The following is a 25,398-nucleotide window of genomic DNA, read 5'->3' on the forward strand; positions in this document are numbered from 1 at the left end:
ACATGGCTATGGCTTCTGATTCAGATCTGCAAACATGTATTTAAATGACAGTTGAACCAGTAGTCTTCCGTGCATAACAGACCAAGGAACAGAAGTGGACACAGCATGACAGAAGTTGCTAAACAGTATCTCAAAGAGCACAATTCCTTTTCCAATCCAACATCACTCTTCAGTTTGAATGAGCTAAAAAAGTATTTCACACTTCATTCTTTTCTCTGCAACTGCTGCAAGTCTGATTTTAAAATGGCAGTGTCTGACATCACTCTTAATCACAGTGTCATATTCCCATAACAGAGGTACAATTCTTGATCTACATTACAGTACATCACCAATAACTTTGGAACTGACAATAGAGGAAAAAAGTCAAGACAAAAAAAAAAAAAAAAAAAATCAAAGGGGAAAAAACCCACTAACATTCACAGAATAAGTCTCCCTCTATCCTAGCCTCTTCAGTTTCCTCCATCAGTACTAAAACCAAAACAAACAAAAACCCCCAACCTGCACACCTATTCATAGAGTACAAAAGAACACCACCAAAGGTTCCTCCACAATTTCTGTAGGGGTTTGACAATTCCATTGTAATACTGCTGGTTTGCAAAAAGGACACCAAATTCAGTCTGAACTCCTCAGCTACAGGACCAGCACATTCAGCCTTGTGAAAAGCCTGTTTATGTGACAGCTTGGGAAATAACAGGCGGTGGCTGCCCTCCCTCTGCAGTCAGAGTGATAATGCAGCACATGGTAGCTGTAGCTGGAAAGCCAGTGGTGGGCTCAATTTTTTGCAGTATAAGATTCTCACACCTGCTTTCCAACTTCCTCAGAAAGACAGACAAGAAGATGACATTAGAAACAGAAGAGAAGTCAAGCACTGAAACATCCATCCTTTACAGTTTTTCTGCAGCTTTGTGTGCTCCGGCTACCAGCTGCACAACAGGAACAGGAATCTGTTAAGCCATTGTGACTTATTAACTTACATCTCCATACCTTGATTTTCAGGGGAAGTACAAGTTTACTAGACATATCTAAAAAAAAACCCACCCAACAAAAAGAAAAACAAAAAAACCCCCAGGTAGCAACATCTACAAATTTACATTAATTGCTTTGTTTCTTACTGACTTTAAAATTTTGCACAATGTTTCTGCAGTGAGTGTACAGCAGGGCTGATCAATGTGGGACTATCTTCTGCCTTATCAGAATGTAATACAGTTGCACAATAGAGGACATCACAGGATATTAGTTCCCTTCATGGATGTTGTCTGAAAAATAATAACTTCTGTTTGTCACAAGGAACCTAAACTCAGTCGGTAATACTATGGAAAGACTGTGAAAAGTTCACTTAAGATCACAGTACAGCTACAGAGTTTCATAGTTCAAAACCAAATGCTCTAGATTGAAAATGCAACAAGAACAAATAGTTCAATACCTCTGAGTGAACTCAAATTCCTGGGAACGTATTTAATTTAATTAAAAAAAAAAAAAATGTGGGTACTGTCCTACTCTCCTCATACATCCAAAGCTGATGAGATGTGCTGGTTTGATGATCCTTTTCCATCTGCCTATCTTACTAATAATGCAACATGCTCAAGAAATCCTGCTGAAGATATTGCCTGCTGTCAATCTCTACAGGCAAGTACAGTGACATCCTCCAGCATGTCACTAGACAGACAGGAGAAAAAAACAAAAATCATGCTTTATGAGAAAGAAATGTGCCAGATCAATGCAAGAAGCAAGGTAGAAGAGAAAGAGAAGTGAAGAGAAAGGGAATGTTACAGAACAGAGTTTGGGCAGGAGGACAACAGAAGAAGAAAAATCCCAAGACAAGTTTTATGCTCAAGAAACCAGTTATTCCTTGATCACTGCTGTCTCAAAAGGAACTGGCTCAAGCATGCTGAAGACATAAAAAAATCATGTCAGTTTTCCTAGTCAAATGATGGAAAAGTAGAGGAAAAGAGAAAACAAAAAAAAAAAAAAAAAAGAAAAGAAAAAGCCTGTTTTCTAACTCAACATTCTAACACTCCAAAGAAGACCCCAACATTTTCCCACACAGTAACTGAGCTGCCTCATCTGTTCAGAAGAATTGCAAAAATTTCATTCGAACCATCCCATCCTACAAGTTTGACACTCTTTCTTCAGCATCTTTTATCTTTCTACCCTTTGTACAGACACTAACGATAGTGGTTCTGTCTTATACTGGAGCTGTTAAAGTTTAGAAAATGGAAATACTATTTTCATGGAAGCCTTAGTCAACTGTGAAGTTTCAAATAGCCTTTGGTTTTGATGAAGTCTATGGATAGTTGCTGTGTGTTCTAATCGATGGCAAATAAATGAATAATTATTGATAAACAATATATAAAGAGTTCCAGTTTCATAATTCAAAATACTTTTCTCATTGAACACACTTGCCTGCAACAAGCCTCCTGATCTCTTTCCGTTTCCATTGCTAGTTAAAAGTGAATTTCAATTTCATTAACAAAGCATCTTTTTCCTTAAGCTTTTTCCCCAAGACCAACATCTTCCTGATTTGCCTCATCTGAGGCAATAAAGACAATCTTCGGAGTGGTATTTTTTAAAACTCTCAAAAGCAGTGCAGTGCAGAAGGCCACCCCTGTAATTCACTTCAAGAGGCAAGAAGGACCTCTCAGTTGTACTAACCCCAAGCAGAAAGCAATGAGAATAGATTATTTCATGCAGCTGCACTGGAAAGGAATCAGGGAAGTAGATATCTTTGTGATATTGCTAATGATGACGAAAAGATGACACTGTAGATGGCTACCATGATCACCTCAATCAATTCTATTCTGTGCTAAACTGGGGTTTCATTAGCTACATTCTTTGAGACTTTATTTTTAACTAATAGAGGAAAATTATGCTCATTACCTAGAATTGATTGCTAATTACTTAACCTAGTGCTACACTCCAATGAGTCACAGAACTTTGGCATTAGTGATAAACATTAGTTCTCTATTTATATGGTGGTGATGTTCACATTTATATGGATCATACCAAGGACAAATTGGAGCAGCTCTGTGGTCTTAAGGGAGTATGTACAACCCAAGACTGATTCATAGCATTTTAAGAACTTAGAAGAACAAAGCTGACTCATTAATGTTTTGAGAATATCAGTCCATCTAGCTTTGTGTTTAAACAGTCACTGCAATTCACACCACAGCAATACAAGTGTTTTCTGACTGAATAAGTCTGTCTTTTTACAGAAGTGATCAAAGTTACCCAAGGTATGGCAGTGAAAAGGGGATAGCTGTGCATTTCTTCAGTGCTCTAAGCACTGAAAAACAACTGTCATTGATCTGAACTTTTACAGAGGATTAACCAATCTCTCTTTCCCTTTGGTGAAAACCTTCACCCTTCTAATCAAGTCAAACACATATTTCTCTTTTCTATCTCTACTTTATTTAGAAATCATTCCAATTTTGTTTCACTAAGGCTGGAAGATCCTCTATTGGCATTTCACTACATTTTATCATTCTTTTTTAATCTGTATAGGAAAACATTTAAAAACAACGTTTCATTCTAATAATCCACCTGCAATGCCTTAAGCCTATTAATACTGCTATCAATAGCTTTATTGATGCTATGTGGCAAAAAAAGACAAACAAAAAAAACTCCAAATCAAACGAGTCGCTATTAGTTTTGCTAATGGGAAATTAGGGTGCTACCACTACATCAGAGATGTGATGATTCCCTCTCAAGATTATCTTTTCATACATAAAGTAAAATACAAAGCTTTGGCTTGTTAGATGATCTATACAAGGCGGGGAGAGAGAGACTGAGGGGGATTATTTGTCCATTTATAATCACCTAACCCTAATCCTGAGGTAGTTCACAGTTTCCAAGTAGACCTCAAAGCAAATGGGAAGATAGGCTAACAAAACTTCCTTAATCAGACCTTCAAAGGGAGATAGGGCTTGATTAATAAATGGGACTTAACATTTATGTTGAACATTTTGCTGCTCTGATTTCTTGCAGAATTCACCACTCCAGAAACTACTTGAGGTTCCTTGAACATTCACTAGCAGAGCAATGTGTGTCAAAATCTTCCAGCTCCCATAGATACGTCCTAACCACAGCATGAAGGAATTATGTTCACATATAAATGTGTGCTTCACCTGCAGCCATAGGTATTTATGTAGTTTAGGTAAAGTGGAACAAGCTGCAAGGTGAGAAACTGATACACATACTCATCCCTTCTCTTAATGCTGTGAAAATAGCATTTTTAACGGGAAACTGGATTCAACTGCCTGTTCTGGTATGGAACAGAATCAAAGTGAAGCAAGGCCTTTCTGCCAAAGTGTCTTAAATATGAATTTGATCTTTTTTTCTTAAGGACTTGTATTCCAGTATTTTCAAAAAGCTGGTAGGAAATTTCTCAAATTTGTATGTGTCTGTTTGCATATAAAGACTGCACTGGCACATACACTAAACATGTAAGTGACAATTCTCCAGGAATTAAACACAAAGTAAAATGCCCTCTCCTCCCTGTGCAGAGAAGTCTTCTACTGTCCAAAACATGTCTCACTGTACAACAGGATCTGATTATATGATCAGTAATACTTGTGTTTTCACCCCTCAACGATCTAGCATTCAGCTGCGTAAGTATTTCCAGCACAACATCGCCTAGCTGTGATTTAGAAGCAGAATAGGATTGCCCTACTAGATATTACACTCCATGGAAGAATACAGAAAGGCTGACAGAGCCCTGAAGTTGGAAGACTGTTTGTAAAGTAACTCTAAATGCCAAGGCAGCTAGAATATTTAATTCCTCTCCATTTCTTTTCTCTTTCTTCCCAAGAAATTTCCACTATGCAGCCCAAGTAGTCTAATCATTACCTGGGGCTATATCTATGTACTGGCCCTAATCAGTTAAAGATATAGCACTGAATTCTACCCGAGCCTGCAATTAAAACACTACATTAATCTTAGTCAATAACTTCATTCTGCTTGGTTTTCATCCTGGCATAAAGATAAAGTGATGGACAAGTAGTCCTGGAGTCTAATACTCTTTAATCCCACCGACTCTTCTCTAAGAAAATGAGGTGGCCCACTCCTTGCTGTCCTGCTGTGTCTCACCCTGGCTTGGAGCAGTCAGCTCCAAGATACTGCTGATTATCATCTATGCTCTTTGGTCCTCCTCAGATCTTCCTGCCAGAAGTTAGTAACCAATTACATGAATAGCTAACCACTAGCAGGTGAATAGAAACTATCAGCTGTTTTGACAGATATTTATAAAAGTGATTTACAAACCATGGCCACAAAACTGATTCAAACCCCAGGGGCTCCATATCTTCATGATGTTTAGTCATTCATAACCTATGAAGTACAAGCTAAAACTCACCCCTGACGGAGGACAATGGGCATAAGTTTTAGCAGGGCCGAGTTTGAAATAGGACTTGAAATAATTGACCTCTTACTGGTTTCTTTATTAAGATAGAAGAATTCCACAAAGATATAAGCAGGGACTTTTATCACACTGCAGACTCATCTCTCTTTTGTGCCACCTGAGATCAGAGCTCTGCTTGCTTGCTAGAACTTTTAATTTGCCATGACTTTTGGAAAGCTTAAAGCATCCTGGTGATGAGGAAGAACTAGTAGAGTGAGGGAAGAAAGCTCAGAACCTTTACCTACCTGTCCTCCAATTCCTACCCCTCTCCTTTCCCGGTCTGGTGAACCCATGTAAGAGGATGTGAAGAGCTCTGCATACTTTAAACGGAGATGCAGTACTGCTGCAGTCCCAATGGATGACAGCTATTCTGAGGACTTTGATGAGCTTGGTGTTTAAGTGCTGCAGACCCAGGTGACAAAACACTCAATTCTGAATGCAAATCATGTACAGAAGTTAACTAGCAAGGGCACCAGCTGCAAAATTAGACCACTGGCGAGTACAGTGACTTGGATTGTTTTAACCCTGCTCTCTTATTCACCCTTTATTAATTTTGTGGTGAAATTCAAAATAATATCATTCAGCCTTTGCACTGCAGTGTAGTGAAACTGACTTGCAGTTGTTTTCTAATTATTTCCACTTCCATATTACAGCAATGACAGCCTATCGCATTGCAAAGAAAAGAAAAAAAAAAAAAAAAAAAAAAGACAGGAGGACTTACAGAGTTGTCTTTCACCAGAAGAGCACAGCACTGGATTCCTGCCAACAGCATTTTATGAGGATTCCAGGCAACAGAATCAGCCCTGCGAAATTTATAAATGGAGAAAGGGAAGTGGAAATTGCACCTATAATCATGAGTACTAGCGAATCAAAAATGGCCAAACACAGTCCAAGCAGACAAATCAGATTTCCCATTTTTCCTCTCACACACACCCCCATAGGTTCAGAAATCTCTCCAATTAAGAGTAATATGTGTTCTGGAAAACGCAGCTCTCATGAAGGCCAACAGGCTACAAACTTCCATCTCAGTCCCTGGTAAGTGTGCACATGAACTGAACTGACTTACCTGTGAATGCCCTGAAGAAGTCTGCAATGCTTCCTCGATATCAAAGCTGAGCCACCCCAAGAAGCCTGTTGGAACATTTACAGAGCCAAGACAATATTATTGGTATAAAAAATCTTTTGATAATGCTTCAACTAATAATTTCTGAACATGTTTTATCTCATATTTAAAACTTAGTCCACTGACTGTGTAGTAAACTAAGTTTTGCCTTTAGTATCATCTACTGAAATAAAGATGGCAGTCTGGGGCTATGCCTAAAATAGAGGCACTGATGGTTTGTGCCACTATATGAGCCACAAACTACCCTGCCCCTTCTGTGTAAGCAAGGGCATGAACCGAAGTGTCCTTGCATAACCAGACACATTCCTGATACTCAGAGGTGCTTCCGTTCCCCTAGACTAAACCTAAGCAGTGAGAGCAGAAAGGTCTATTTTGAATCAAGGCTCAGATTTTCCACGGAGTTTGGATATGAAAAACAAGGTCAGTGAGTAGGCAACAGCAGCATTCCTGTTACCACCAATTCAACTGACATTAGAGTAAGACTCACCAGATTTCCCTCAGGTCATCTAAGAACTAAGTGTGTGGTCTGAGTCATCCAGGACTTCTCTGTAGTGAGAAGCTCTCCCCTGAAAACTCCTTGAGTGTCATCTCATCTATTCCAGATACCTGTCTTTGGGTGACACCTTTTGCAGCTGTCTCTCTCCATGGGCTATAAAAGGGTCCCGAACAACAAGCTTTTATGACACAGAACTGGGCAACTTGAGTCAGGGAAGGGGATTCTCATCCATGAATTCTGCAAGGAGCAGACTTCACCCATCAGGTGCTGTGAATCTGCAGTTCTCAAACAATTTTTATCCACAAGGGAGGGGTGAGGAGAACACACAACAATAGATATCATACAGTGCATTTGAGAAGTTATTCTTAAATATGAAAAAAAGAATTTTCAGTGTTCATGCAGGCAAAACCCACTTAAGCAAATTCCCTGTGAAATAAGCAAGGCACCTCAGAGGAAGAGGCATCAGTCCACAAGACATCTGGTCTCTTTTTTTTTTTAAATCATACATTTTGGGCTGATGAAAAATCACTGATGTTTAGATTCCTGACTTAAGCATGGAGAATACATGGCTTTTGTTCTTTTTTCCCTTGAAAGAGACAGATGTCATAGCTGATCTACAAATCTAGCGTTAGTATTTGTTTCATAGGCCATACATTAGAATAAGATCTGCTATCTCTAGGAGACAGGAATGGTAAAGGCTCACAAGGGAAATGAAAGGTTAATAACTTGCCTTAGCACATGTCGTTCTCATTAATGCAGTACATTAACGCACTGCATCATATTTTATGTTGTCATGCTCACAACATCCTTGATGAGGAAAGGGCTGCTGCTCAATCTACAGGTGGTACCTAAAGTAGTAAATTATCTCCCACGAACTTCAGAGTAATCCTGTGGCAGAACCATGACTTGAAACTGGGTTTCTTCAGCTAGCCCAAATTTGCCATGTTATGGGAAGACAATCAAACTGAACTTCCTATTCATAGGAAGATTTTACTCTTCTCATTCTATGCTTCACTAAAGCCAAAACAGTCACTAAGTTATTCCCTGATTTCCTTAATTCATAAGCAACCCACTGAAATATAGTAAGTCTTTACAAAATTTGCATCCAAAGGTGTCTGTATTTGAAAAAGTTGACATTTTCACACTGTCTGTGAAAAGCAGGACTAGACAGGCCCTCAAGGGGCCATCTCAACCATGTGCCACCTCCAAGGGCAGGGTCAGCCATACTCATTTCTGTCAAACACTTATATTTTCTAGAGATTATTCATCAGTGAGCGCACACAGCTTGTGATCAGCATCAAAGTGCAAAATAAGGTGCAGAGACATCAGCAGTTGCTGCCTCCACAGCACTACTGGCGCTGCTTTCTGCATTGGTTTTAAAAACTACTGCTGAAGGTCTGGAAGAGAGCGATGATAGTACTGGAGGTTCAGACACCTCCACACCACCTTTCGATCTCTCCTTGAGCCACGGTACTACAAGATGAATTTGTGCTCCATGCTTCTTTATCTAATTCAAAGACCAAGTGCTTAGGGATCTAGGGCTGACCAAAAAAAAAAAATAAATAAATAAAATGGAAGAATGAGAAAGCACCTAAGACTGAGAACCACTGGCTTTGTCTGGTTTTAAAGACTTCTAATAATGGAGACTGTACAACCTAGCCACTTAATTTGTGTTTGATGATAACAACCTTACTGATTTAAAATGTCAGTCCTAAACATTGTTAATTCTTGTCATACCTGCAGTGGTCAGGGGAACAAATTATTCCTTTTCTTTCTACATCAGCTTTTAAAGCATCTGTAGACCATTAGGTATTTTCTAGTTTAAATAACATCCGTGCTTTCAATCATTCCTCACTGGTCATAATTTCTAGACATGGTTCTGTTTATCCTCACTGCTTTACTAGTTTCTAATCTTTCTCCTGCAGGTCCTAAACGTTCTTGAAATGCAGCTTTTTATTTGGACACAAGCTAGATAAAGCAGATGGAGCCTCCAAGCAGAAAGAGAGAATTATTTTATATATCTTCTTTATTCAATTCTGAAAAACATTTAACCCTATTTGAAAATGCTTACTATCACTGATTTGTGATGTACTGCAAACCCCAGATCTTTTTCTGAAGATCTGCCGTCTAGCCAACAATCCCCAGCCTGTGTTTGTGCAGTTGATGATTACAGCTTAAACTTATAGCTCTATCTTTACTGAGCTGTAGCCTAGTTTTCCCACTTTCTTCTCCAAACTGTCAAGATCTCTTTGATTTCTAATCCTGTCCTCCCACTGCCTCTTGAAGCAGTTTGATGTCATTTTTAAATTTAGTCAGCATATTCTTTTTGATCCAAGTTATTAATAAAGATACCAGATAACTTCTAACCTAGGACGGACCTTTGTGGAATCCTGCTCAAAATTTTCTCCCCTTTCAGCAGCGAACCACTTCAACTGCTCTCTGGGTATGATTTTTCCAGCCAGATTTTCACTCACTACCATGGCTGCAGCTTGGCATGCTTCTCTGGCTTTCTGATGAGATATTGCAAAGACGCAATAAAGTTAACTGCTTCTCCTCCATCCGTGAGACTACAGAAGGAAGCCAGATTGATCAGACTAGATTGAGACATTTTGTTTATGACAAATTCAACTGAGAGCAATGCAGGGTAGTTCAAAATACTAAGATTATCACCTATGTCCCATGCAATGTAATTGCTAAATAGAGATAATATGAGAAAATTACTGTGTTTTATATGCAACAGACCGCTTACAGCTGAACGGGTGTTCATAGTGTGATTAAACTAACTACTGAAGCACAGGCTAACAGGTCAAACGTGGTTTTCTGCTCTAGCCATAGGAAAAAAAAAAAAGTCAAAGTAAAGACCAAAAGGGAATACTCATACACAGTATTTAAAGCTACATGTACACAATACATGACATAAATGCTGGAGCTTGAGTGCATACTGATGATGCAAAACAAATCATTAAGAAAGGCATCACAGATGTATGATAGAATGCAATATGCAACTGGAATGCATGTATGAATAATGTAATGTACACAAAGTAAGCTTGGTGATAGTCTCTGCTCCTAGGCTGTTGAATGGCTTGACTGCTGAGACATTTGGGGCTCGCTGGTATTATCTTCTTAAAACAACTTTTTCTTTAACTCTCTTTTCCTCCTTAGGTTTGTCTCCATGTGAGAGCTTATCTACTATTTCTGACTTTATTGAAATTTATCTTCCTGAAGCCCACTGATTTTATGTTGACTTTCTCCCTTTTGCCCTTCCTAAGAATCATGAGCTTTATCATTTCATATTTAATAAAAAGAGTCTCCCTAAGGCAAACATATCAATTTTCAGGATCATAAAATATTCTGAAATGAGATACATCAGTGTAAATCTGGAAATAATACCACTGACATTCATGTAAGATATTCTTATAAACAGCTCTTGAGACCATTTGCAGTAGATAATCATGATTCCCAATGATACATGAGAAGTCCTAAATTAGACAAAGATTTCCACGTTTTTTAATCTTTATTTTAATTGTACTGTGTCTTTTCTTCCTCCAAAGTTACAGCAGGCCCAAACAGCAGTACTCACTTGCTATAACTCAGACTGAATAACATGTAAATCATTCAACAAGCAGCCAGGCCTTTCAGAGGAAGGTAGATTCTCAAAGCTTTCAAAAATATTATATTCTTGCCTATAAGGCTAGAAGGAGGTAGGCTTTCTTGAAAACAAAGAAAAAAAAATCCAACTCTTCACTGTTTCTTGTATACTCTTTCTGAATAGCAGATGCCTGGTCTTACTGTACTTTTTCACATATTATTCTAGTAAACCTATTTCTAGTGGTGCTATGAATGAAGAAAGGTCACATTATGAATTACAGTCTGCTTACTTTACCATAGCACACTTGTATATACATGTATGCTGGTGTCACTTACATGGAAAGCTTTCAGTCTTTTCCCCATATCCTGTTCTCATAAATACAGTTAGAAACTTTAAACAAACAAACAATAAAGTCATCCACTCAACTCTTTGTAGAGCGTTGATGGAAGGATGGAAAAAATACTGATAGAACTCCTGAGAACCATTGAGAAGTTTATAACATGAATCATATCTTAACAAAACAATTGGTCTTCCAGACCATAAACCCAATTTATTACTGGACACTTGTCCTTCTACTGGGAAGGAATTAATATCTGACAACTACAGGCACTGTTCAAACAGAAAATTAACCTCACGATATTCACTGACATTTTTACCTTGGTTTAACATGAGGCAAAATTGCAAGAAGGAAGTTAATTCTTTACAAAACACTATCAACTGCCTGCGAAGTATATATAGTTCAGAATATGGCCCAGGGTCATCCCACCTAACTTTAGTTATTCAGCTACAGGAACTAAGTCAGAAGAATACTCATTGTCCTAAAGCCACTGGAGATGGCTCCAGCCACGTCTATTCAACTCACCCAAGATCAAACACAGATTCTGAATACATCCCTCTTTCCATCGACTACAAGCAGACATGCAGGAGACTGGCACCTCAAGTGAATGCTGCAATTCTGCTGAAAAGCTGCTGGGTCATTCTCACCAGCACATAGCCATGGGAAGGCTTTGCAGACAAGTCAATAAGAAAACTCTTTTGACTCACACATACAACAACTTTATTTATTAATGTCTGCAAGACCTTTATTTGAAACGCATATTGCTGCCTACATGATTTTTCTTTAGATACTCAATATTAAACAAACACTTCAGAAGTTTAGAACAGGTCTAAAAATCTCCATTAATGTTGCTCCAGATTCCCTCACTGCTCCATGGCTTTTAATCTAGCCATCTGCATTTGTGGCATTGCAATTTTAAAGAGAATGCAGGTTTAGAAAATATGAAGAAACCTAGTTTTTGAAAAATACACTTACAGATAACTCTCACATAATATAAAGGCTCAATGATTATTCAAAAATAGTTCATGAATGGATTTTAGTATCCAAGCCCATGATCATAAAGAAATGAGAAAAGAAAAAATTCTGAACAGTGTAGGAACACATAAGGAGATGTAAAGGAAACTCAAACCTGTAAATATGAAACAATAATTTATGACAGGTTCGGTCAGAAATACACTTTTGCTTTAACCTGTATGAACCATACATGACAATTCTAATGTGTCCATTCTCTAACAGCATGTGGAAAGAATCTGAAGTTATATTTGTATATAATCACCTTTGAAGCATTTTTAGGAGGTAGCAAGAAGAAATTAATTTTAAAAACATTTTGAAATATAACCTGACAATGACAGAATACCTTTGACTGCTTCTCATAACCAAATTATTTGCTGTTTTTCAGCACACCTAACAGAGCAATCAGAATGTATTCCTGTTCTCTATGCAAAAAAAAAAAAAAGTTATTAGAGCCCGACTTACTTCTACAAAGAAACATCAACAGTCAAAGAAAAATAGCAATTATAAAAAAAGCAACGCTAAACAAAACTACACACTATACAGACTCACGTCAACATGAAGCCAGAGGCCATGCTTTTCGCAGATATCAGCAATTTTATCCAGAGGATCAAATGCTCCCAGTACTGTTGTGCCTGCTGTAGCACAGACAAGAAATGGTGCTGACCCCTGCAACAGGATTCAGAACGAAAAATTGTCATTTGCACTGCTCATTTCCTCCAGTATATCTGCAGAGCTAACGTATAAAAAGGTCTAGGAATGTAGGACAAAGATGCGACAGTCTACATTTTAGTTTCGTAGCAGAAGGTACTGCATTTGAAAGTGCTGACTCTTTGGCGGGGAGGGGGGAAGAGGCAGCATTTTTCATTTCAGTTAACACCATCCCAGGGCAGACTTCACCAGCTTCAGACTGTTTTGACAGATGCTAGTTTTGTCAAGATCAAAACATACCGGGTATTTGACATCTCTCTTTATACACTGATTTTCATTTTGCAGTCTCCCACATTTTACTCCCGTATTTGCTGCCATTCTGCCAAATAAAATAAAGCTACTAACTCAGCCAGCAGACTACCCATGCAAGGCAAGGGCTCATCCCTCGAGGGGTTCCACCTGCCCTGTCTCTACCAAGTCCCTAATTCTCTGCCTGGTGAAGAGGAACCTTCAGTTCGGGAACACGAGTTGCCTTCGGCAGCGCTGGCACACACCGCAACTGCGACACAGTCATTGCTGCCTGGCCCCCCTGCCTGACCCCCAGCAAAGCCCTCTGCACGCCTCAGCATCTGGTCCACACCACGACAACGCAGCTACTGAAGAGGCACTAAAGTCGTTATTAAACTGTACGCTCTGGGATCACTGGAATTCACTTGCAGTGAATTAGATCTCTCAGATGATGTAAGTCTCTCTGCTGATGTAACTCAATGTAGCTTCACTGAAATCAGACATCAGCTAAAAAAAAAAAAAAAAAAAAAATCAAACGCTACATGAGCCTTCTATATATCTTCAGCTGAAATATGGGGGGTTTTTGTGGTGTTTTTTGGTTTTTTTTTTTGGGGGGGGGGTTTGGTTTTTTTTTTTTTAGAAAAAAATATTGCCACTTTTAAACACCTGCTACAGAGACAGGCTCGATTCGCATTTACGCTCTGACAGTTTTATACTTCTTTAACAGTGTAGAAGACTGTTAGAATGATATATAATTATGATTTATTTGTATTTTAAAATTTCTTTACAAATTGCTGAAACGGTGAAAAGGAACCTTGGAATGAATTTAAATTAATCCCATACGTTCACAAAGAATTACCAGCCTATAATTCACTTCTTGATCATTCATTTCTAGTACAATCTACCACAAAAGTCAATCAAACTTACAAACCATACTGAAGCTCAAGTACAAAACACTTGCAAGTGAGGCAAAGATGTACCTGCTGCACCCAGTTTCTGTTAGAGTTCTCACCAACTTTCTCCCACAGCTACATCAAAGGTTTCCGAGCAGCCAGTAGGTAACATGACTAAACATGGGGACAAGTCTAGGATCTCTACAAATTCCAAAGATTGTTATCATTACATTTTTCCCCACCAAGAAGTGAATTAAAGTTGTATTCTTCTTGATGATAAAGTTAAATCTAAATTCTCTAAAAAGACGCACAAGACACTATTCATATTCAGTGATCATTTTGTGCTTCTATCCCTACTAAATACATTCTTTGTTGTCTAGAGTCATTAGAATATTTACTGTAATTCACTGAAGTGTCCTGCTGTAAAAGTTGTAAAGTAGCACTTTATCAATGACAGACACACTTACTGAAGCTCTGGTGAAATGAAAACCTTCCAATATACCTGTAACTTCCACTAAAATGCAAGTGAAAGTGTTCTCCTGTAAGCAGAGCATTTTAATATAGAACATTTGTTTTTAAATTGCAGAGCACCATAGTGAGGTTGACCTTTTTTTAAAAATCATAAATGCCAAAGGACTTCTTTCAAATAACCATTGAATTTATTATTACATGAAACAACAAGAATTCTGGTTTTGTAAGAACAATGAGCTCATCCTGCTTCTGCTTTCTACATTTAATTTCAGTCCTTTTTTTCCCCCCAGCTTGCTCAAATGTGTAAAGTACAGGTTGTCTTCTACAGATAAATACAGAAAGAGGCAAGCAAGAGAGTTTGCTAGGTCAGTAGGGCCACCATGTATCAACAGTTATGCTCTCTAGCATAAAAGTCAAAGAAGAGATGGCTGTTTGGCAGAAGATTTATCTAAATCAGATCTTAGTGGAAGTTCTTGTGGCCAAGCCAGTGCATGACAGCACAGCACTGCCTTGGCTTCTCCATCAGCCACAAAAGCAGGTTTCCCAAGGTAGGGTTCCAGGGTGGGTCTCATCTATACCATGGACACTGCACTAATTGCTTGGTATTCACAGATCATGGACTAAGGGCTGAGCTCTGAGTTCTACTGCTCTGATGCACAAACTGAAAGTGAGAAATAAGGTGAGCTAACCAAGCCAAAAGAAGATGCTCTGTGCCTCAGAATTTGCTTTCAGTCCTCCATGCTCTCTAAAATTAAGTATGTTGACTATGGTAACTTCTGCTTTACAGATTGTGGGAGTTAATGTTAATGTTGTCCAAATACAGACATCAGTACACTTCCAAATGCTGGCCTTTAAGTTCCTACTTGGCAATGTCCCTGGGGGAAAAGAGGCACAGGACTGCATCTCTACACTCTTGCTACAACACCAGAAAGGACCAGATTTAACATTTGTAGCTTGTATTATAGTTTTAGAGACTAAGCCACGTCACAGTTCTTGCTCACTGCAGAGGATAGAGCAATAGCTGCTGTAATTAACTGAAAAACCTAGTTTTCATTTACCATTTAAGGAAAACAAACACTGCATCCATTTAAAAACGGATCAAGGGCAAAGAAATCCTAGAAGAAATGTGCTAAATACTTCAGAGCAGCATTGTACTCGGGATTTTCATTAGTAGTAAACACCCTGTGGAATTCTTCTCCCTCATAAGAGTGTAGCACCTAGAAGCCTTGGCTTGTTCCACAAGTTTGTGGCAAACAGATTGAACCTGTAAGGACACTGTTACATTAATTGCCCTGTTTTTAAGATTTCACTCCCTCTTAGTTTTCCTTCCTTTCACTCAGACACAAAGCACACAGTCGGCACACACTCCTCCTCTATCCTTCATGCTCTCTCCCCCCTCTCACCTCTTTCCTGGCCCGTTGGACTTGTTTCTCCAGTTCCTCAGGTATCATCTTACCTCTAAGGGACACAGATTTAAAACTTTTTCAGTTACATTCAAATAGGTTGGTTACGTACAGCACTACTGCATTTTAAAAAGGCTCAGAGACAACAACCATGGCTTTTGCTTGCTTACCTTTCATCTGTTTTGATGAAGTAAACATTCTCTGTACCAATACCCAGGAAGGAGGCTGCCTTCTTCATAGAGTAATGACACTGTAAATGTAAGAGGCAGAAAAAAAAAAAAAGTAACGCAATTAAAAGAAAAATTCCTTAGCATAGGAAACAGTGACACTGAAGTTAATTTAACAGCAGCTAACAGTCATCACAACAGCATATTCTAACACAAAAAGCAAACTGACAAAGATACACAGAACCCAGACCATCCTGTATTTAACAACGACGCACACACTGAAGGCTGGGGACAATAAGACAGAGAGATGTGTACCATGTTTAAAATGTGAGCTTAAAAAAATAAAAAGCTCTATTCCATATAATTTTTTTTAAAGCTGGTTCTGCATTAGAATGAAAAGTAGAAATTTTGAAGTGTCATTGGGGAAGAATTGTTAATTGATTGTTTTAGTAGAACTGAGTCAAAAAGTATCAACGAGCGTAAGAATCACTAAATGCGTAAGAAAGGCCCAAAGGTTATTGAACTCAACAGCCTAGAAGCAACCGATAGGTCTGAAAGTCTAAAAGCACCACTCCTTGGAAACCAGACCCTTAATTAGGATGTATCTTACGATACATCTAAAGCCACTACCACTTCATCCTTGTAATTCTTTTGTATGCTTTCCATAAACATCAGCTGCAGGCCACCGCCAGAGGCAGGATATTTAGATAAGCTGACCCTTGGCTTGATCCAGCAACTCTGTTCATAGGATCAAGGAGCTCAAGCCTCAAGACTTACCAAAGCCTTTAGACATGGTACAATTGAGACTGCCAAGGCTTTCAAAGCCTTATCTCTGCAAAAGGATCTGAAAATCACGGTGTCGTGAAGGTTGTTCACCTGAACATAAATCTTAGAAGCCATTATGAAAGCAAGCAGACTTTAGACAGGACTCAGCACATCTTCAAAAGTAAATATGGATTTTGCAAAAGGTTCAAGCCCAGACCAGTCTGCATTTTTCAGAAAATGAAGTTAATATTTCAGCAAAGAATTTTAGTTAGGTGTCATCACAGAGGTATCTTTGCGTGAGTACAGATACATGCAGCCCACTTCTCACTTTACACTGAGTAAAGGACATCAGCGTATGAAGCCTGTCAAGTGAGCATAAAGGAAGAGGCCCCTTCACCTGCTCAAAGGATGTTAGAAATGGGTGTTTATTCAATCAGAATGTGGTAAAATGCATGTGGGTGTGAAGGATACTCAAGCTCACAGTCCACTTTGTACTTTTTACAAGCCTTTTTTCTGTTAAATATTCAAGGTATCTTACCATATTTCCAACGTTCACTTCTATAGGGGACCTGTTCTACTGTGGATACTGTTATTCCAGCATAAGAACATTTTGTCTCATTCCAGAATAAGAGTATGATGATCTCAACTTAATCCATCTTCAAGATTAGCCTGGGAATTCAAGATACAGTAACCTTCTTAATCTGAAGATAATTTTAGATGTCAAAACCACTCTGAATAACCTGCCGCATGCCAAATGCCTACCCACTCAAGGGAGTCAGTTTTGAGAGTATGTAGCATCTCACAGGACTACACAGTTCTCAGAATCAAGATCATCCAAACCTTGGATTATCACCGATCTTCTCAAAAAATAACATTGACTCTTTTTCACATTATTACTGAAGAGTTAAAAAAACACATACTCCAGCAACCGTGAAGATGTCTAGAATTGTTACTTTTCATACAGGAGGTAAAGCCAGGTGGTTAATTAATTCCATTTTCTTCCAAAGAGTTCACACAAATGCAGTTACTGCGGAACATAATTATGAAAAATGTACAACATTTTAACGTGTGGGCATGAATATATTAAGAGTATTCAAGCCTGTCACGCTTATTTTGATGAGATGGATCATCTCAAAGGGCTCTTTCTTTTTGACAAAAAGGTTTCCCCCACCATCACCTACTTTTTAAATAAAGGCACACAAAGACACTACCTGATTCTATCAGGTAGTTTTAAGAAAGCTTAATTTTGTAACATGACACATCCACAAAGCCTCTAGGGCTCATTCATTTAGCCTGTTACAAGAATAACAACACACATAGGTGGATAATTAGTCTTACATTACATCAAATTGCATCAATAATGGTAATAACGATTGTAGAGTGGCTTTGTGTTGTTCAATAGAAGTTTGGAGATGTTTTCAACTGATTAGTGAATCACTTAAAATACAAGTTGCCTCCATCACTGATTTCTATTCATTAGGTTCAAATGGAAGGTATGAATCACCAAGAATAATCAGATTGCTCCAAACTGAGAAAGCAGTAGACCTGCAAATTCAGTATACTAGTAAACAGACAATGACTAAATCATATATTTTTTTTATAAAAAAATTATACGGGAGACTGGGAGAAAGATGAAAGACGCTTGAGCACCTGAGAGATTATAACAAAAAGCAGAGGGAAAGAAAAGAACAAAGGGAATACCAAAACAAAACAGGCTGCAAGGTACATTATTTCTCGCTTCCACAAGCACTTCTGTGCCTCTTGGAAAATAGTCAGGTCTTCAGCAGGACAGAAAGGGGACAAGGCTTATATTAATACATAGACTTAGAATACACTTTCTTTGATGAAAAAAGTAGTCTTTCAGTTATACTGATTGAAAACGTGCACGAATTTATTATTTTTTCCACCGCTATCATTACTGGAAGCCATTATGCTAAATTACGCTGCATCATTTTAAGAAAAAAATATACCAGAGAACATTTAGCAGCTCCAGTCACAACAGTGTCAACTAATTCACTTGTTCATAGTTCCCTTTCCAAAAAAAAAAAAAATAAAAAAGAGAGAAAGAAATATCCTGATAGAAGGTATTCTTTTTATCTAGATTAGATATATAATTTTAAATAATAACTTTAAATACTGTGAGTTCAGATTAGTCTTGCTATGTCTTTTGCAGTTTTGTTTGCTTGGATACATTATTAAATCTGTAGCCATTTGTAGTAAGAAATGAATGCCTTTGAGCACAAGATCAAATTGGAACAGTGCATTTAAGATGTGCTGCTGTACTATTTTAACTATAGCTATAGTTTTCATTTCCTAATAACGTTTGCAGAGACAAGGTACTTTCCCCCTTTGCTCATTAAAACAGAAGATAAATTTGTATCTCCTTGAGTTTGAAAAGTTTCCTAGAAACATGATTGCATAAAGCAATTACATTATTATGAGATTGTTTTATTGCTCATTTTTGTCTGTTGTAATTTCAACAGGGGACAACATGGTGAGTTAATGTTGCGTTCTCTCACTTTATTACTTTCATGATCAAGTTGCACTGGGGAGGAATTTAGTTTCATTGCATCTAAAAAACTGCTCACATCAGCATGCACATTTCAGCTGTTTACACATCCTCTTCTACCCTCAGTTACATCAAGTTTAGCAGATTTCTACCGTTCAGATCAATGCAATACATTCTTAGGTCAGAATAAAGTTCAGATGGGACTCAAATAACAAAAAGTGATAAAAAGGTGGGCTGACATCTATAACTACAACTGTGTTCAGCTCCTACAGAGCCACAAATCATGCCTCAAGAAAGTGGGATATGACAATTTCTCTCCTACTGCTACTGTCTCAAGAGGAATCACTCTGTAATGGTCCAGCAAGAGAACCACAGAGCAGTAGCATAAACAGTGTTCATGGTGTATCACCGTAATTTTAAGTAGCTAAGAATTTTACTTGCAGGAACAAGGAGCCTCTAATTCCTGAAGGCCAAACAGAGCAGGCGAGGACCTTAGGTGGGCTATATATTAACCTACACCTTCATGTTATCCAAGAGCATTCTAAGAAATACATAGCCCCAGATCACATAAAATAAGCCACTGACAAGTGCGTGCATTCCCGCGCTCTACAGCAAGGCAACAACTCTTTCAGTCTGCCAAGTGCCAGACTGAAGCTTTGGGACTTGGCAACTCATGGCAAAAATCATTTTATTTGAACACAGTGTTGAAGCCAAGCGCTGAAATGCCAAGCCCTGCAATGACATGAGTGCCATGAGCAGCCATGTGTTTTGACTCCTGATCAATACTCTCAGCTCGCTGTAGCCTCATGGCTCCTCCATGCCAACACTGTTTGCCTGAGTCACGTTGAAAACAAACACAGGTTAACTTCTCCAGAATAACTTTTTTTAATCATTTGCTTCTCCAAGTACCTCTTCAGTAAATAGAAAAACAAAAACAAACAAAAAAAAAAGGTGCAAAATGCTAAATAAAAGAAGGGTCGAAATAAAAACAAATAATACAAAATTAAGACTTATGCATTTATCTCCCGTATGGGCCATTTATTATATATATTCTCAGTATGACATATCTGTACTAAACAGACTTCCAAAAGGTAATATAACTTGGATTCAGTACTGGCAAATCTAAAATAAGTATACATGAACATGCACATCTCCTCCCTCATAACCATGAATAAACACTAGAGATCTTAGGTAACAGCTGCAATAGCTAACTACTACAAGTGCCACTAAAAGTGGCAGCCAACATATCGAACTACTAAAAGACAACATGGTTTTGTGAATCAAGCAAAGTATTAGAGATCAAGAGCATTGCCTTACAAATAATTTACCAATTAATTTTTCCTGGTCAGTTCCTTGTTTTATAGTTTTGATCTTTTTGGCGAAACAAAGACATCAACATAAATTTACACTTGGGGCCAAATAAAATGTCTTTCAACATGAAATTAAATGCTTGATTGTTTTAAAGTATGAAAGTATACATTTTAGTTAAATCTTGCAATGAAATGAAATGTTACTTCATGATAAAAATTCTATGTGCTTCAATTCAAAAGCACTGACAGAACATGTTTCAGCCTCAGTTTTTCCTCCTTAGCACTTTTTAAGATGTAATGTGATGGATTAAGTATGAACTGGAATGTCATTTCATATACACACTTTTCAGAAAGAAAAAAAATAAATATATTTTGCCTGGGGAAAAAAAAAAATCCCTTTATTTATGACATTTGGATTCAGTTCCAAAATATATGTGCTGTCTTGGACAACTTATGCAATGCCTTTATCCCTCGGGCCTCCTCAAAATAAGCCTCTTGTCTGTTTACACTGCAAACTGTTTGGAGCATAAACTTAAGACCTAAAATTATTTTAGTAACTATACACTTCCTAGTACAACAAGGTTTGCACTTCCACTGGGGCCTTTATATAGTGAAGTCAGAATTAATAACTCTGTACCGTTTAAATGATAAACTCTTAAAATTGGAGGGACAGGTGAGAGAAAAAAGCCTCCAAAAATTAGCCTCAGACTAAAGGTATGAATATAACTCAATTTCCCACAGGCGGTTCGGACAGATATTATCAAAGAACTTTAAAACTAGCCACATATTTAAATAATTTAAAGAAGAACTGTCTAAAGATCCAGCAGTTTTTTCCAAAATGGAAAAATAGCTTTGGTTCTGTACCACAACCAATCTGTAGTCATACCCAAGGCAGAGTGGGAGCTGCAGAAATACATCTTACAGGCCCACAAATGCTCAGCTTAGTACAAATTAAACCAGCAGAAAAAAAAAAAAAAAATGATGACATCCAAAACCTACCTATGGACCCTGCTAGACTATGCTGTGGGAAATACAATGCTGAAGACCTCCACAACACACCACATGCATTCTGATTCAGGTTTGCCCCACATACAACCTATTCTTATATCAGCAATTTCCAAGAGCAGGAACATCCCTGTTTGTTTTCTGAAAGCAAGGAAGCTTTTGCAGGGAAATTCACCATTAAAATTCTCTGCTTAACTCCAGTATTCTACATCATACACTGATGACAAATCTATTGCACCAATGTCCCATCAAATATGCAAATTACATAGTTTTGCAGCCATTGAAAAATAAAGTTCAAAAAACTTTTGTTTTGTTTTTACCTCTTCTGAAGTGAACAGGACTAGTCTTGGCAAACCTGATAGCCCTTTTTCCTTTATCTCAGGAAAAAATTTGTATCTTGCTAAGTTCATAGCATACATATTAGAAACAGAGCCACCTGCAGAAAAAGACATACAAATATTACATTAGCCACAGCCCTAACACTTGTCTTGTGTCTGAGTACTTGACCTACTTGGGGAAAAAAAAAAAAAAAAAAAAAAAACAAACAAACAACATACAGGCAGACTATAGATACATCCATCACAGTTTATTTCTTCCCCAAAAGCCTACAGACATAAAAGTGAACTTTGGGCTCTGCAGCATGCATGGAAACAAGTGTGTTTGAACGCTCTTTGGGGATATTTCCTGAAGAATAAGAACTGTGCTCAAACTGTCCTCCCCAGCAGAGAATACCCTGCAACAGCTCCTTCCCATTTACACCGAAGCAGTGCCAGCTCGGCTGCCCACACCGAGCTCAGCGGTGGCTGCACCATACAGAGCCTAGGACAACTCCTGGGCAACCAGGCCTCAGAGTATTGTGGGGTGAAAAAATCCTTTAGGAAAAAAAAAAAAAAATCACAGCAAGTGGGAATGGGAAGATCTGCAAGGTAAGATCTGGAGTGGTTTTATTCACTTAAAAGAACAAAATCAAAACAGTAAGAAAAACTCTTACATAAAACCAGCACAAAAAAAGTATCACTCATTTATCTTTTGACATATCTCAGTAAGTTTTAATTAAGCCCTTCTGCCATAAAAGCAAGGATTCTACCAAAAACATAAATAAAATCTACACGAAGGAAAAGCCATACCATTAATTTTTTTTTTTTTCAAAAAAAAATTTTAGGGGATTTTAGCTTATTTATTTTTTTTACTACTCACATGTAGGCTAGAATTACTGACTGTCAACCAGTTTGGCTCAATCCAATGAGACTGTTATTGTTGTTAATAAGATCAGGAAGGACATCAGTTACAAACAATTAATTTCCACATAATTATATTTAATGTAGAACTGTTTTCATTCGTTCACTTATCAGATTCTCAGAATTACTAGAAACACACAAGATAAACCTGGACTAAATAGTTGTGTGTGCATCACCAGATTTTTGCATGCATTTTCAAATATTCTACACGAATTCAGTGTTCACGGAATTATTGGTATTAGTTCGCTTATAATGGCTCAGCATGAAAGTTGAACTGTTCCTACCTGGATTAAATATACCATCACCTTCTTCCCAGCCTATAAACTCAATCATTTTCTTGATGACTGCTTCTTCCACCAACAGAAACACAGGGGATACTTCATATGTATATCTGTACAAAAAATGAAAGCATCACGATTACTGCTAAGACTACAGAACTCATGCCACATAATATTGCTAAAACTAGATGAAGGTTTCTTGCACCTTTCTCTAACCTATCAGAGAAAATGACCACCATCAGCAGTAGAACTCTACATTAACACTATGGATCTGACCCAGTAGAGCACTTGCTTACTTCCCGACAGCATCACATTGACACTCAGCATTTGTTTTTAATGTAGGTCACACGCTTAAATTTCAGCTATAAAGACCTATCGCAAGCAACAATTACTTTTTGGTTAGGCTTTACATTTGCAAGTAAACAGTAGACAAGTAACCACTTGCATTCAACTCTGCACAGAATGCTTCAAAGGAAATGAACAACTAAGTCAGTCTGATCAATTCATTTTTATGCACTACGATGAGAGTCTAGGTTTAAAAGCATTGAAAAATAAAGATCTCTCCTCTTAAATCCCACCTCACAAACTACAAAAAAAGGCCTCATCAGATTAGCCAGCATTCTGGTGAGCTATTGAACCGATCCAGACTGTTTTCTCTCCCAAGTTCCTACACAGTTCCTGCCACTGTAACACTGAAAACAGAACTCAGAAGCGGGGAGAGCAAAAAAATCTGTTATTCCAAAAAAGCATGCTAATTCATTATCAAGGGGACAAAGAACTACACTTACACACTCGGGTTCAGTGCTTCTGTAATGAAACGAGCCACTAACGAGTAATAATCTATTCCAGCATACAGTTGATTGAAAAATCTTGGATGACCTGAAAATACAGATAAAAGCAGGCAGTGACAGGATATACGTGAAAAGAGAATACATCACAGGCCCTCTCAGTTGAACGCTGATCACTGCAAACCATAATTCACTCCATTATTCTCAGTATTTTCTGGACTTACTGTCCTTTTTTTTTCATTTAGACAAGTAAATTTAGATTTTAATTGAAAGTAAATTTAATAAGCACTTTCAGGTCCCAAAACAAGGTTTGAGAGATGTAAGTAGTACACAGAATGAACGTGGGTTGTTCACAAGTTTTACAAATTAAAAAAAAAAAAAGGAAAATTTACCATTGAGTATACACAGTGGCTTTTAACAGTAGTCTTCAGAGGCCACAATGGATGCTCAGGCAAATTTTGCTAAGCAGTAGAATACAGGAACCTGCTGATCCCAGGCATCTGTGCCTGTGCTCCCACTGACATCTCACTATTGAGAAAGAGGCAGTATAACAGCTTGGAAAGACTTGCTGCAGCCTTAAAACGACAAGTTAAGAGATTTTGTTTACCTGCCTTGAAACACTGAGATATAAGTAATTACGAGAAAATTCTATACTACCGCTGACTATAAAAACAAGTCAGTGCAGCAGTGGGATCACCACCTAAATTTTAATCCACAGCATAGTACTTCTACACGCAAGACCAGGTAAACTGTATGGCTCCATTTATATGGTACCTGGGGCTTAAATAAATGTTATACTTAAATTTGCACTGCCTATTTTTTATAGAATATCCTTTCTAAGGTGACATGGAAAAATCAAAGCAAGTAAAAATCTAAAGGCAATTTGCAAAAGATAAACAGAACACCTTCCAGTAACTCAGTAATTATATCTGCATATTAGTAGTGCACTCCCCCTGTAGATCAGTATTGCTACTTTTCTATGGCTTTCAAATGCAGGCATTCACTCTCAAAATTATTTTACGGTTTTACTTTGTAGCAACAGTGACTGTAACAGGGAACATGCCCTGGAAATTCACAACTCTATCTCAAATGTCCTTCTCACTTTCCAAAACACAGCCTAAGCTACGCCACATCTGAAATCCTGAGCTACTGATCCACAGTCCTATTTCCTGAACAGATGTTGCTCATCCCTTTTCGCTAAGATTGAATTATACCCCACATGCTGCAGAAAGGTTAGCCGTAGAGAACTAATCCTGCAGACATGTGGTGTACTGTCTCTGAAACACTGCAGGCTATCTTCTCACTGTGTCTGGAACAGGAATTACTGCCTATCAGCAAATTTACACCCCATAAGACTATTCCTCCAAAAGAACAATAGTAAAAGTGGGGTAGTCAGCACTAACAATATATAAGGGCAATGGTGGCAACTCCACTCCTCACCACCCAGACAGCAGGAAATCACACACAGAGGTCCTTCTCCTGCCTGTTTTGCCAGACTGTTATATCATAGCTGTCTAGGTGACTTTCACAAGACTTCAAAATGACAGAATCTACCATTAATGTCAATGGCATTACAGGAATTAGTTTTCGATTAGTTTGCCATGATTACGCATTTTAGTCAGACCTACGGTGCCCAGCACTCAGTCAAACAACAGATACATGTCCAAATGTTTGCATACTT

At 38.0% G+C, this 25,398-nt stretch overlaps 1 protein-coding gene across 2 annotated transcripts in view; it reads right to left on the reverse strand.

Moving 5' to 3' along the window:
- Positions 1 to 25,398, reverse strand: part of GADL1 (glutamate decarboxylase like 1) — an 86,919-nt gene that overhangs the window by 48,967 nt on the left and 12,554 nt on the right. For both annotated transcript variants that reach the window (XM_042806532.1, XM_042806531.1), the window contains 8 exons: positions 23,718 to 23,808; positions 22,936 to 23,042; positions 21,734 to 21,849; positions 15,828 to 15,907; positions 15,658 to 15,712; positions 12,504 to 12,620; positions 6,462 to 6,526; positions 6,117 to 6,198 (listed from right to left, as the gene is read on the reverse strand). In XM_042806532.1, coding sequence (XP_042662466.1) covers positions 6,117 to 6,198; positions 6,462 to 6,526; positions 12,504 to 12,620; positions 15,658 to 15,712; positions 15,828 to 15,907; positions 21,734 to 21,849; positions 22,936 to 23,042; positions 23,718 to 23,808 — 713 coding nt within the window. The remainder of the gene's footprint in view (positions 1 to 6,116; positions 6,199 to 6,461; positions 6,527 to 12,503; positions 12,621 to 15,657; positions 15,713 to 15,827; positions 15,908 to 21,733; positions 21,850 to 22,935; positions 23,043 to 23,717; positions 23,809 to 25,398) is intronic.

Source organism: Tyto alba, unplaced genomic scaffold (genome assembly GCF_018691265.1).
Source record: "Tyto alba isolate M040663 unplaced genomic scaffold, T.alba_DEE_v4.0 Super-Scaffold_46, whole genome shotgun sequence".
Classification (NCBI taxonomy): domain Eukaryota; kingdom Metazoa; phylum Chordata; class Aves; order Strigiformes; family Tytonidae; genus Tyto; species Tyto alba.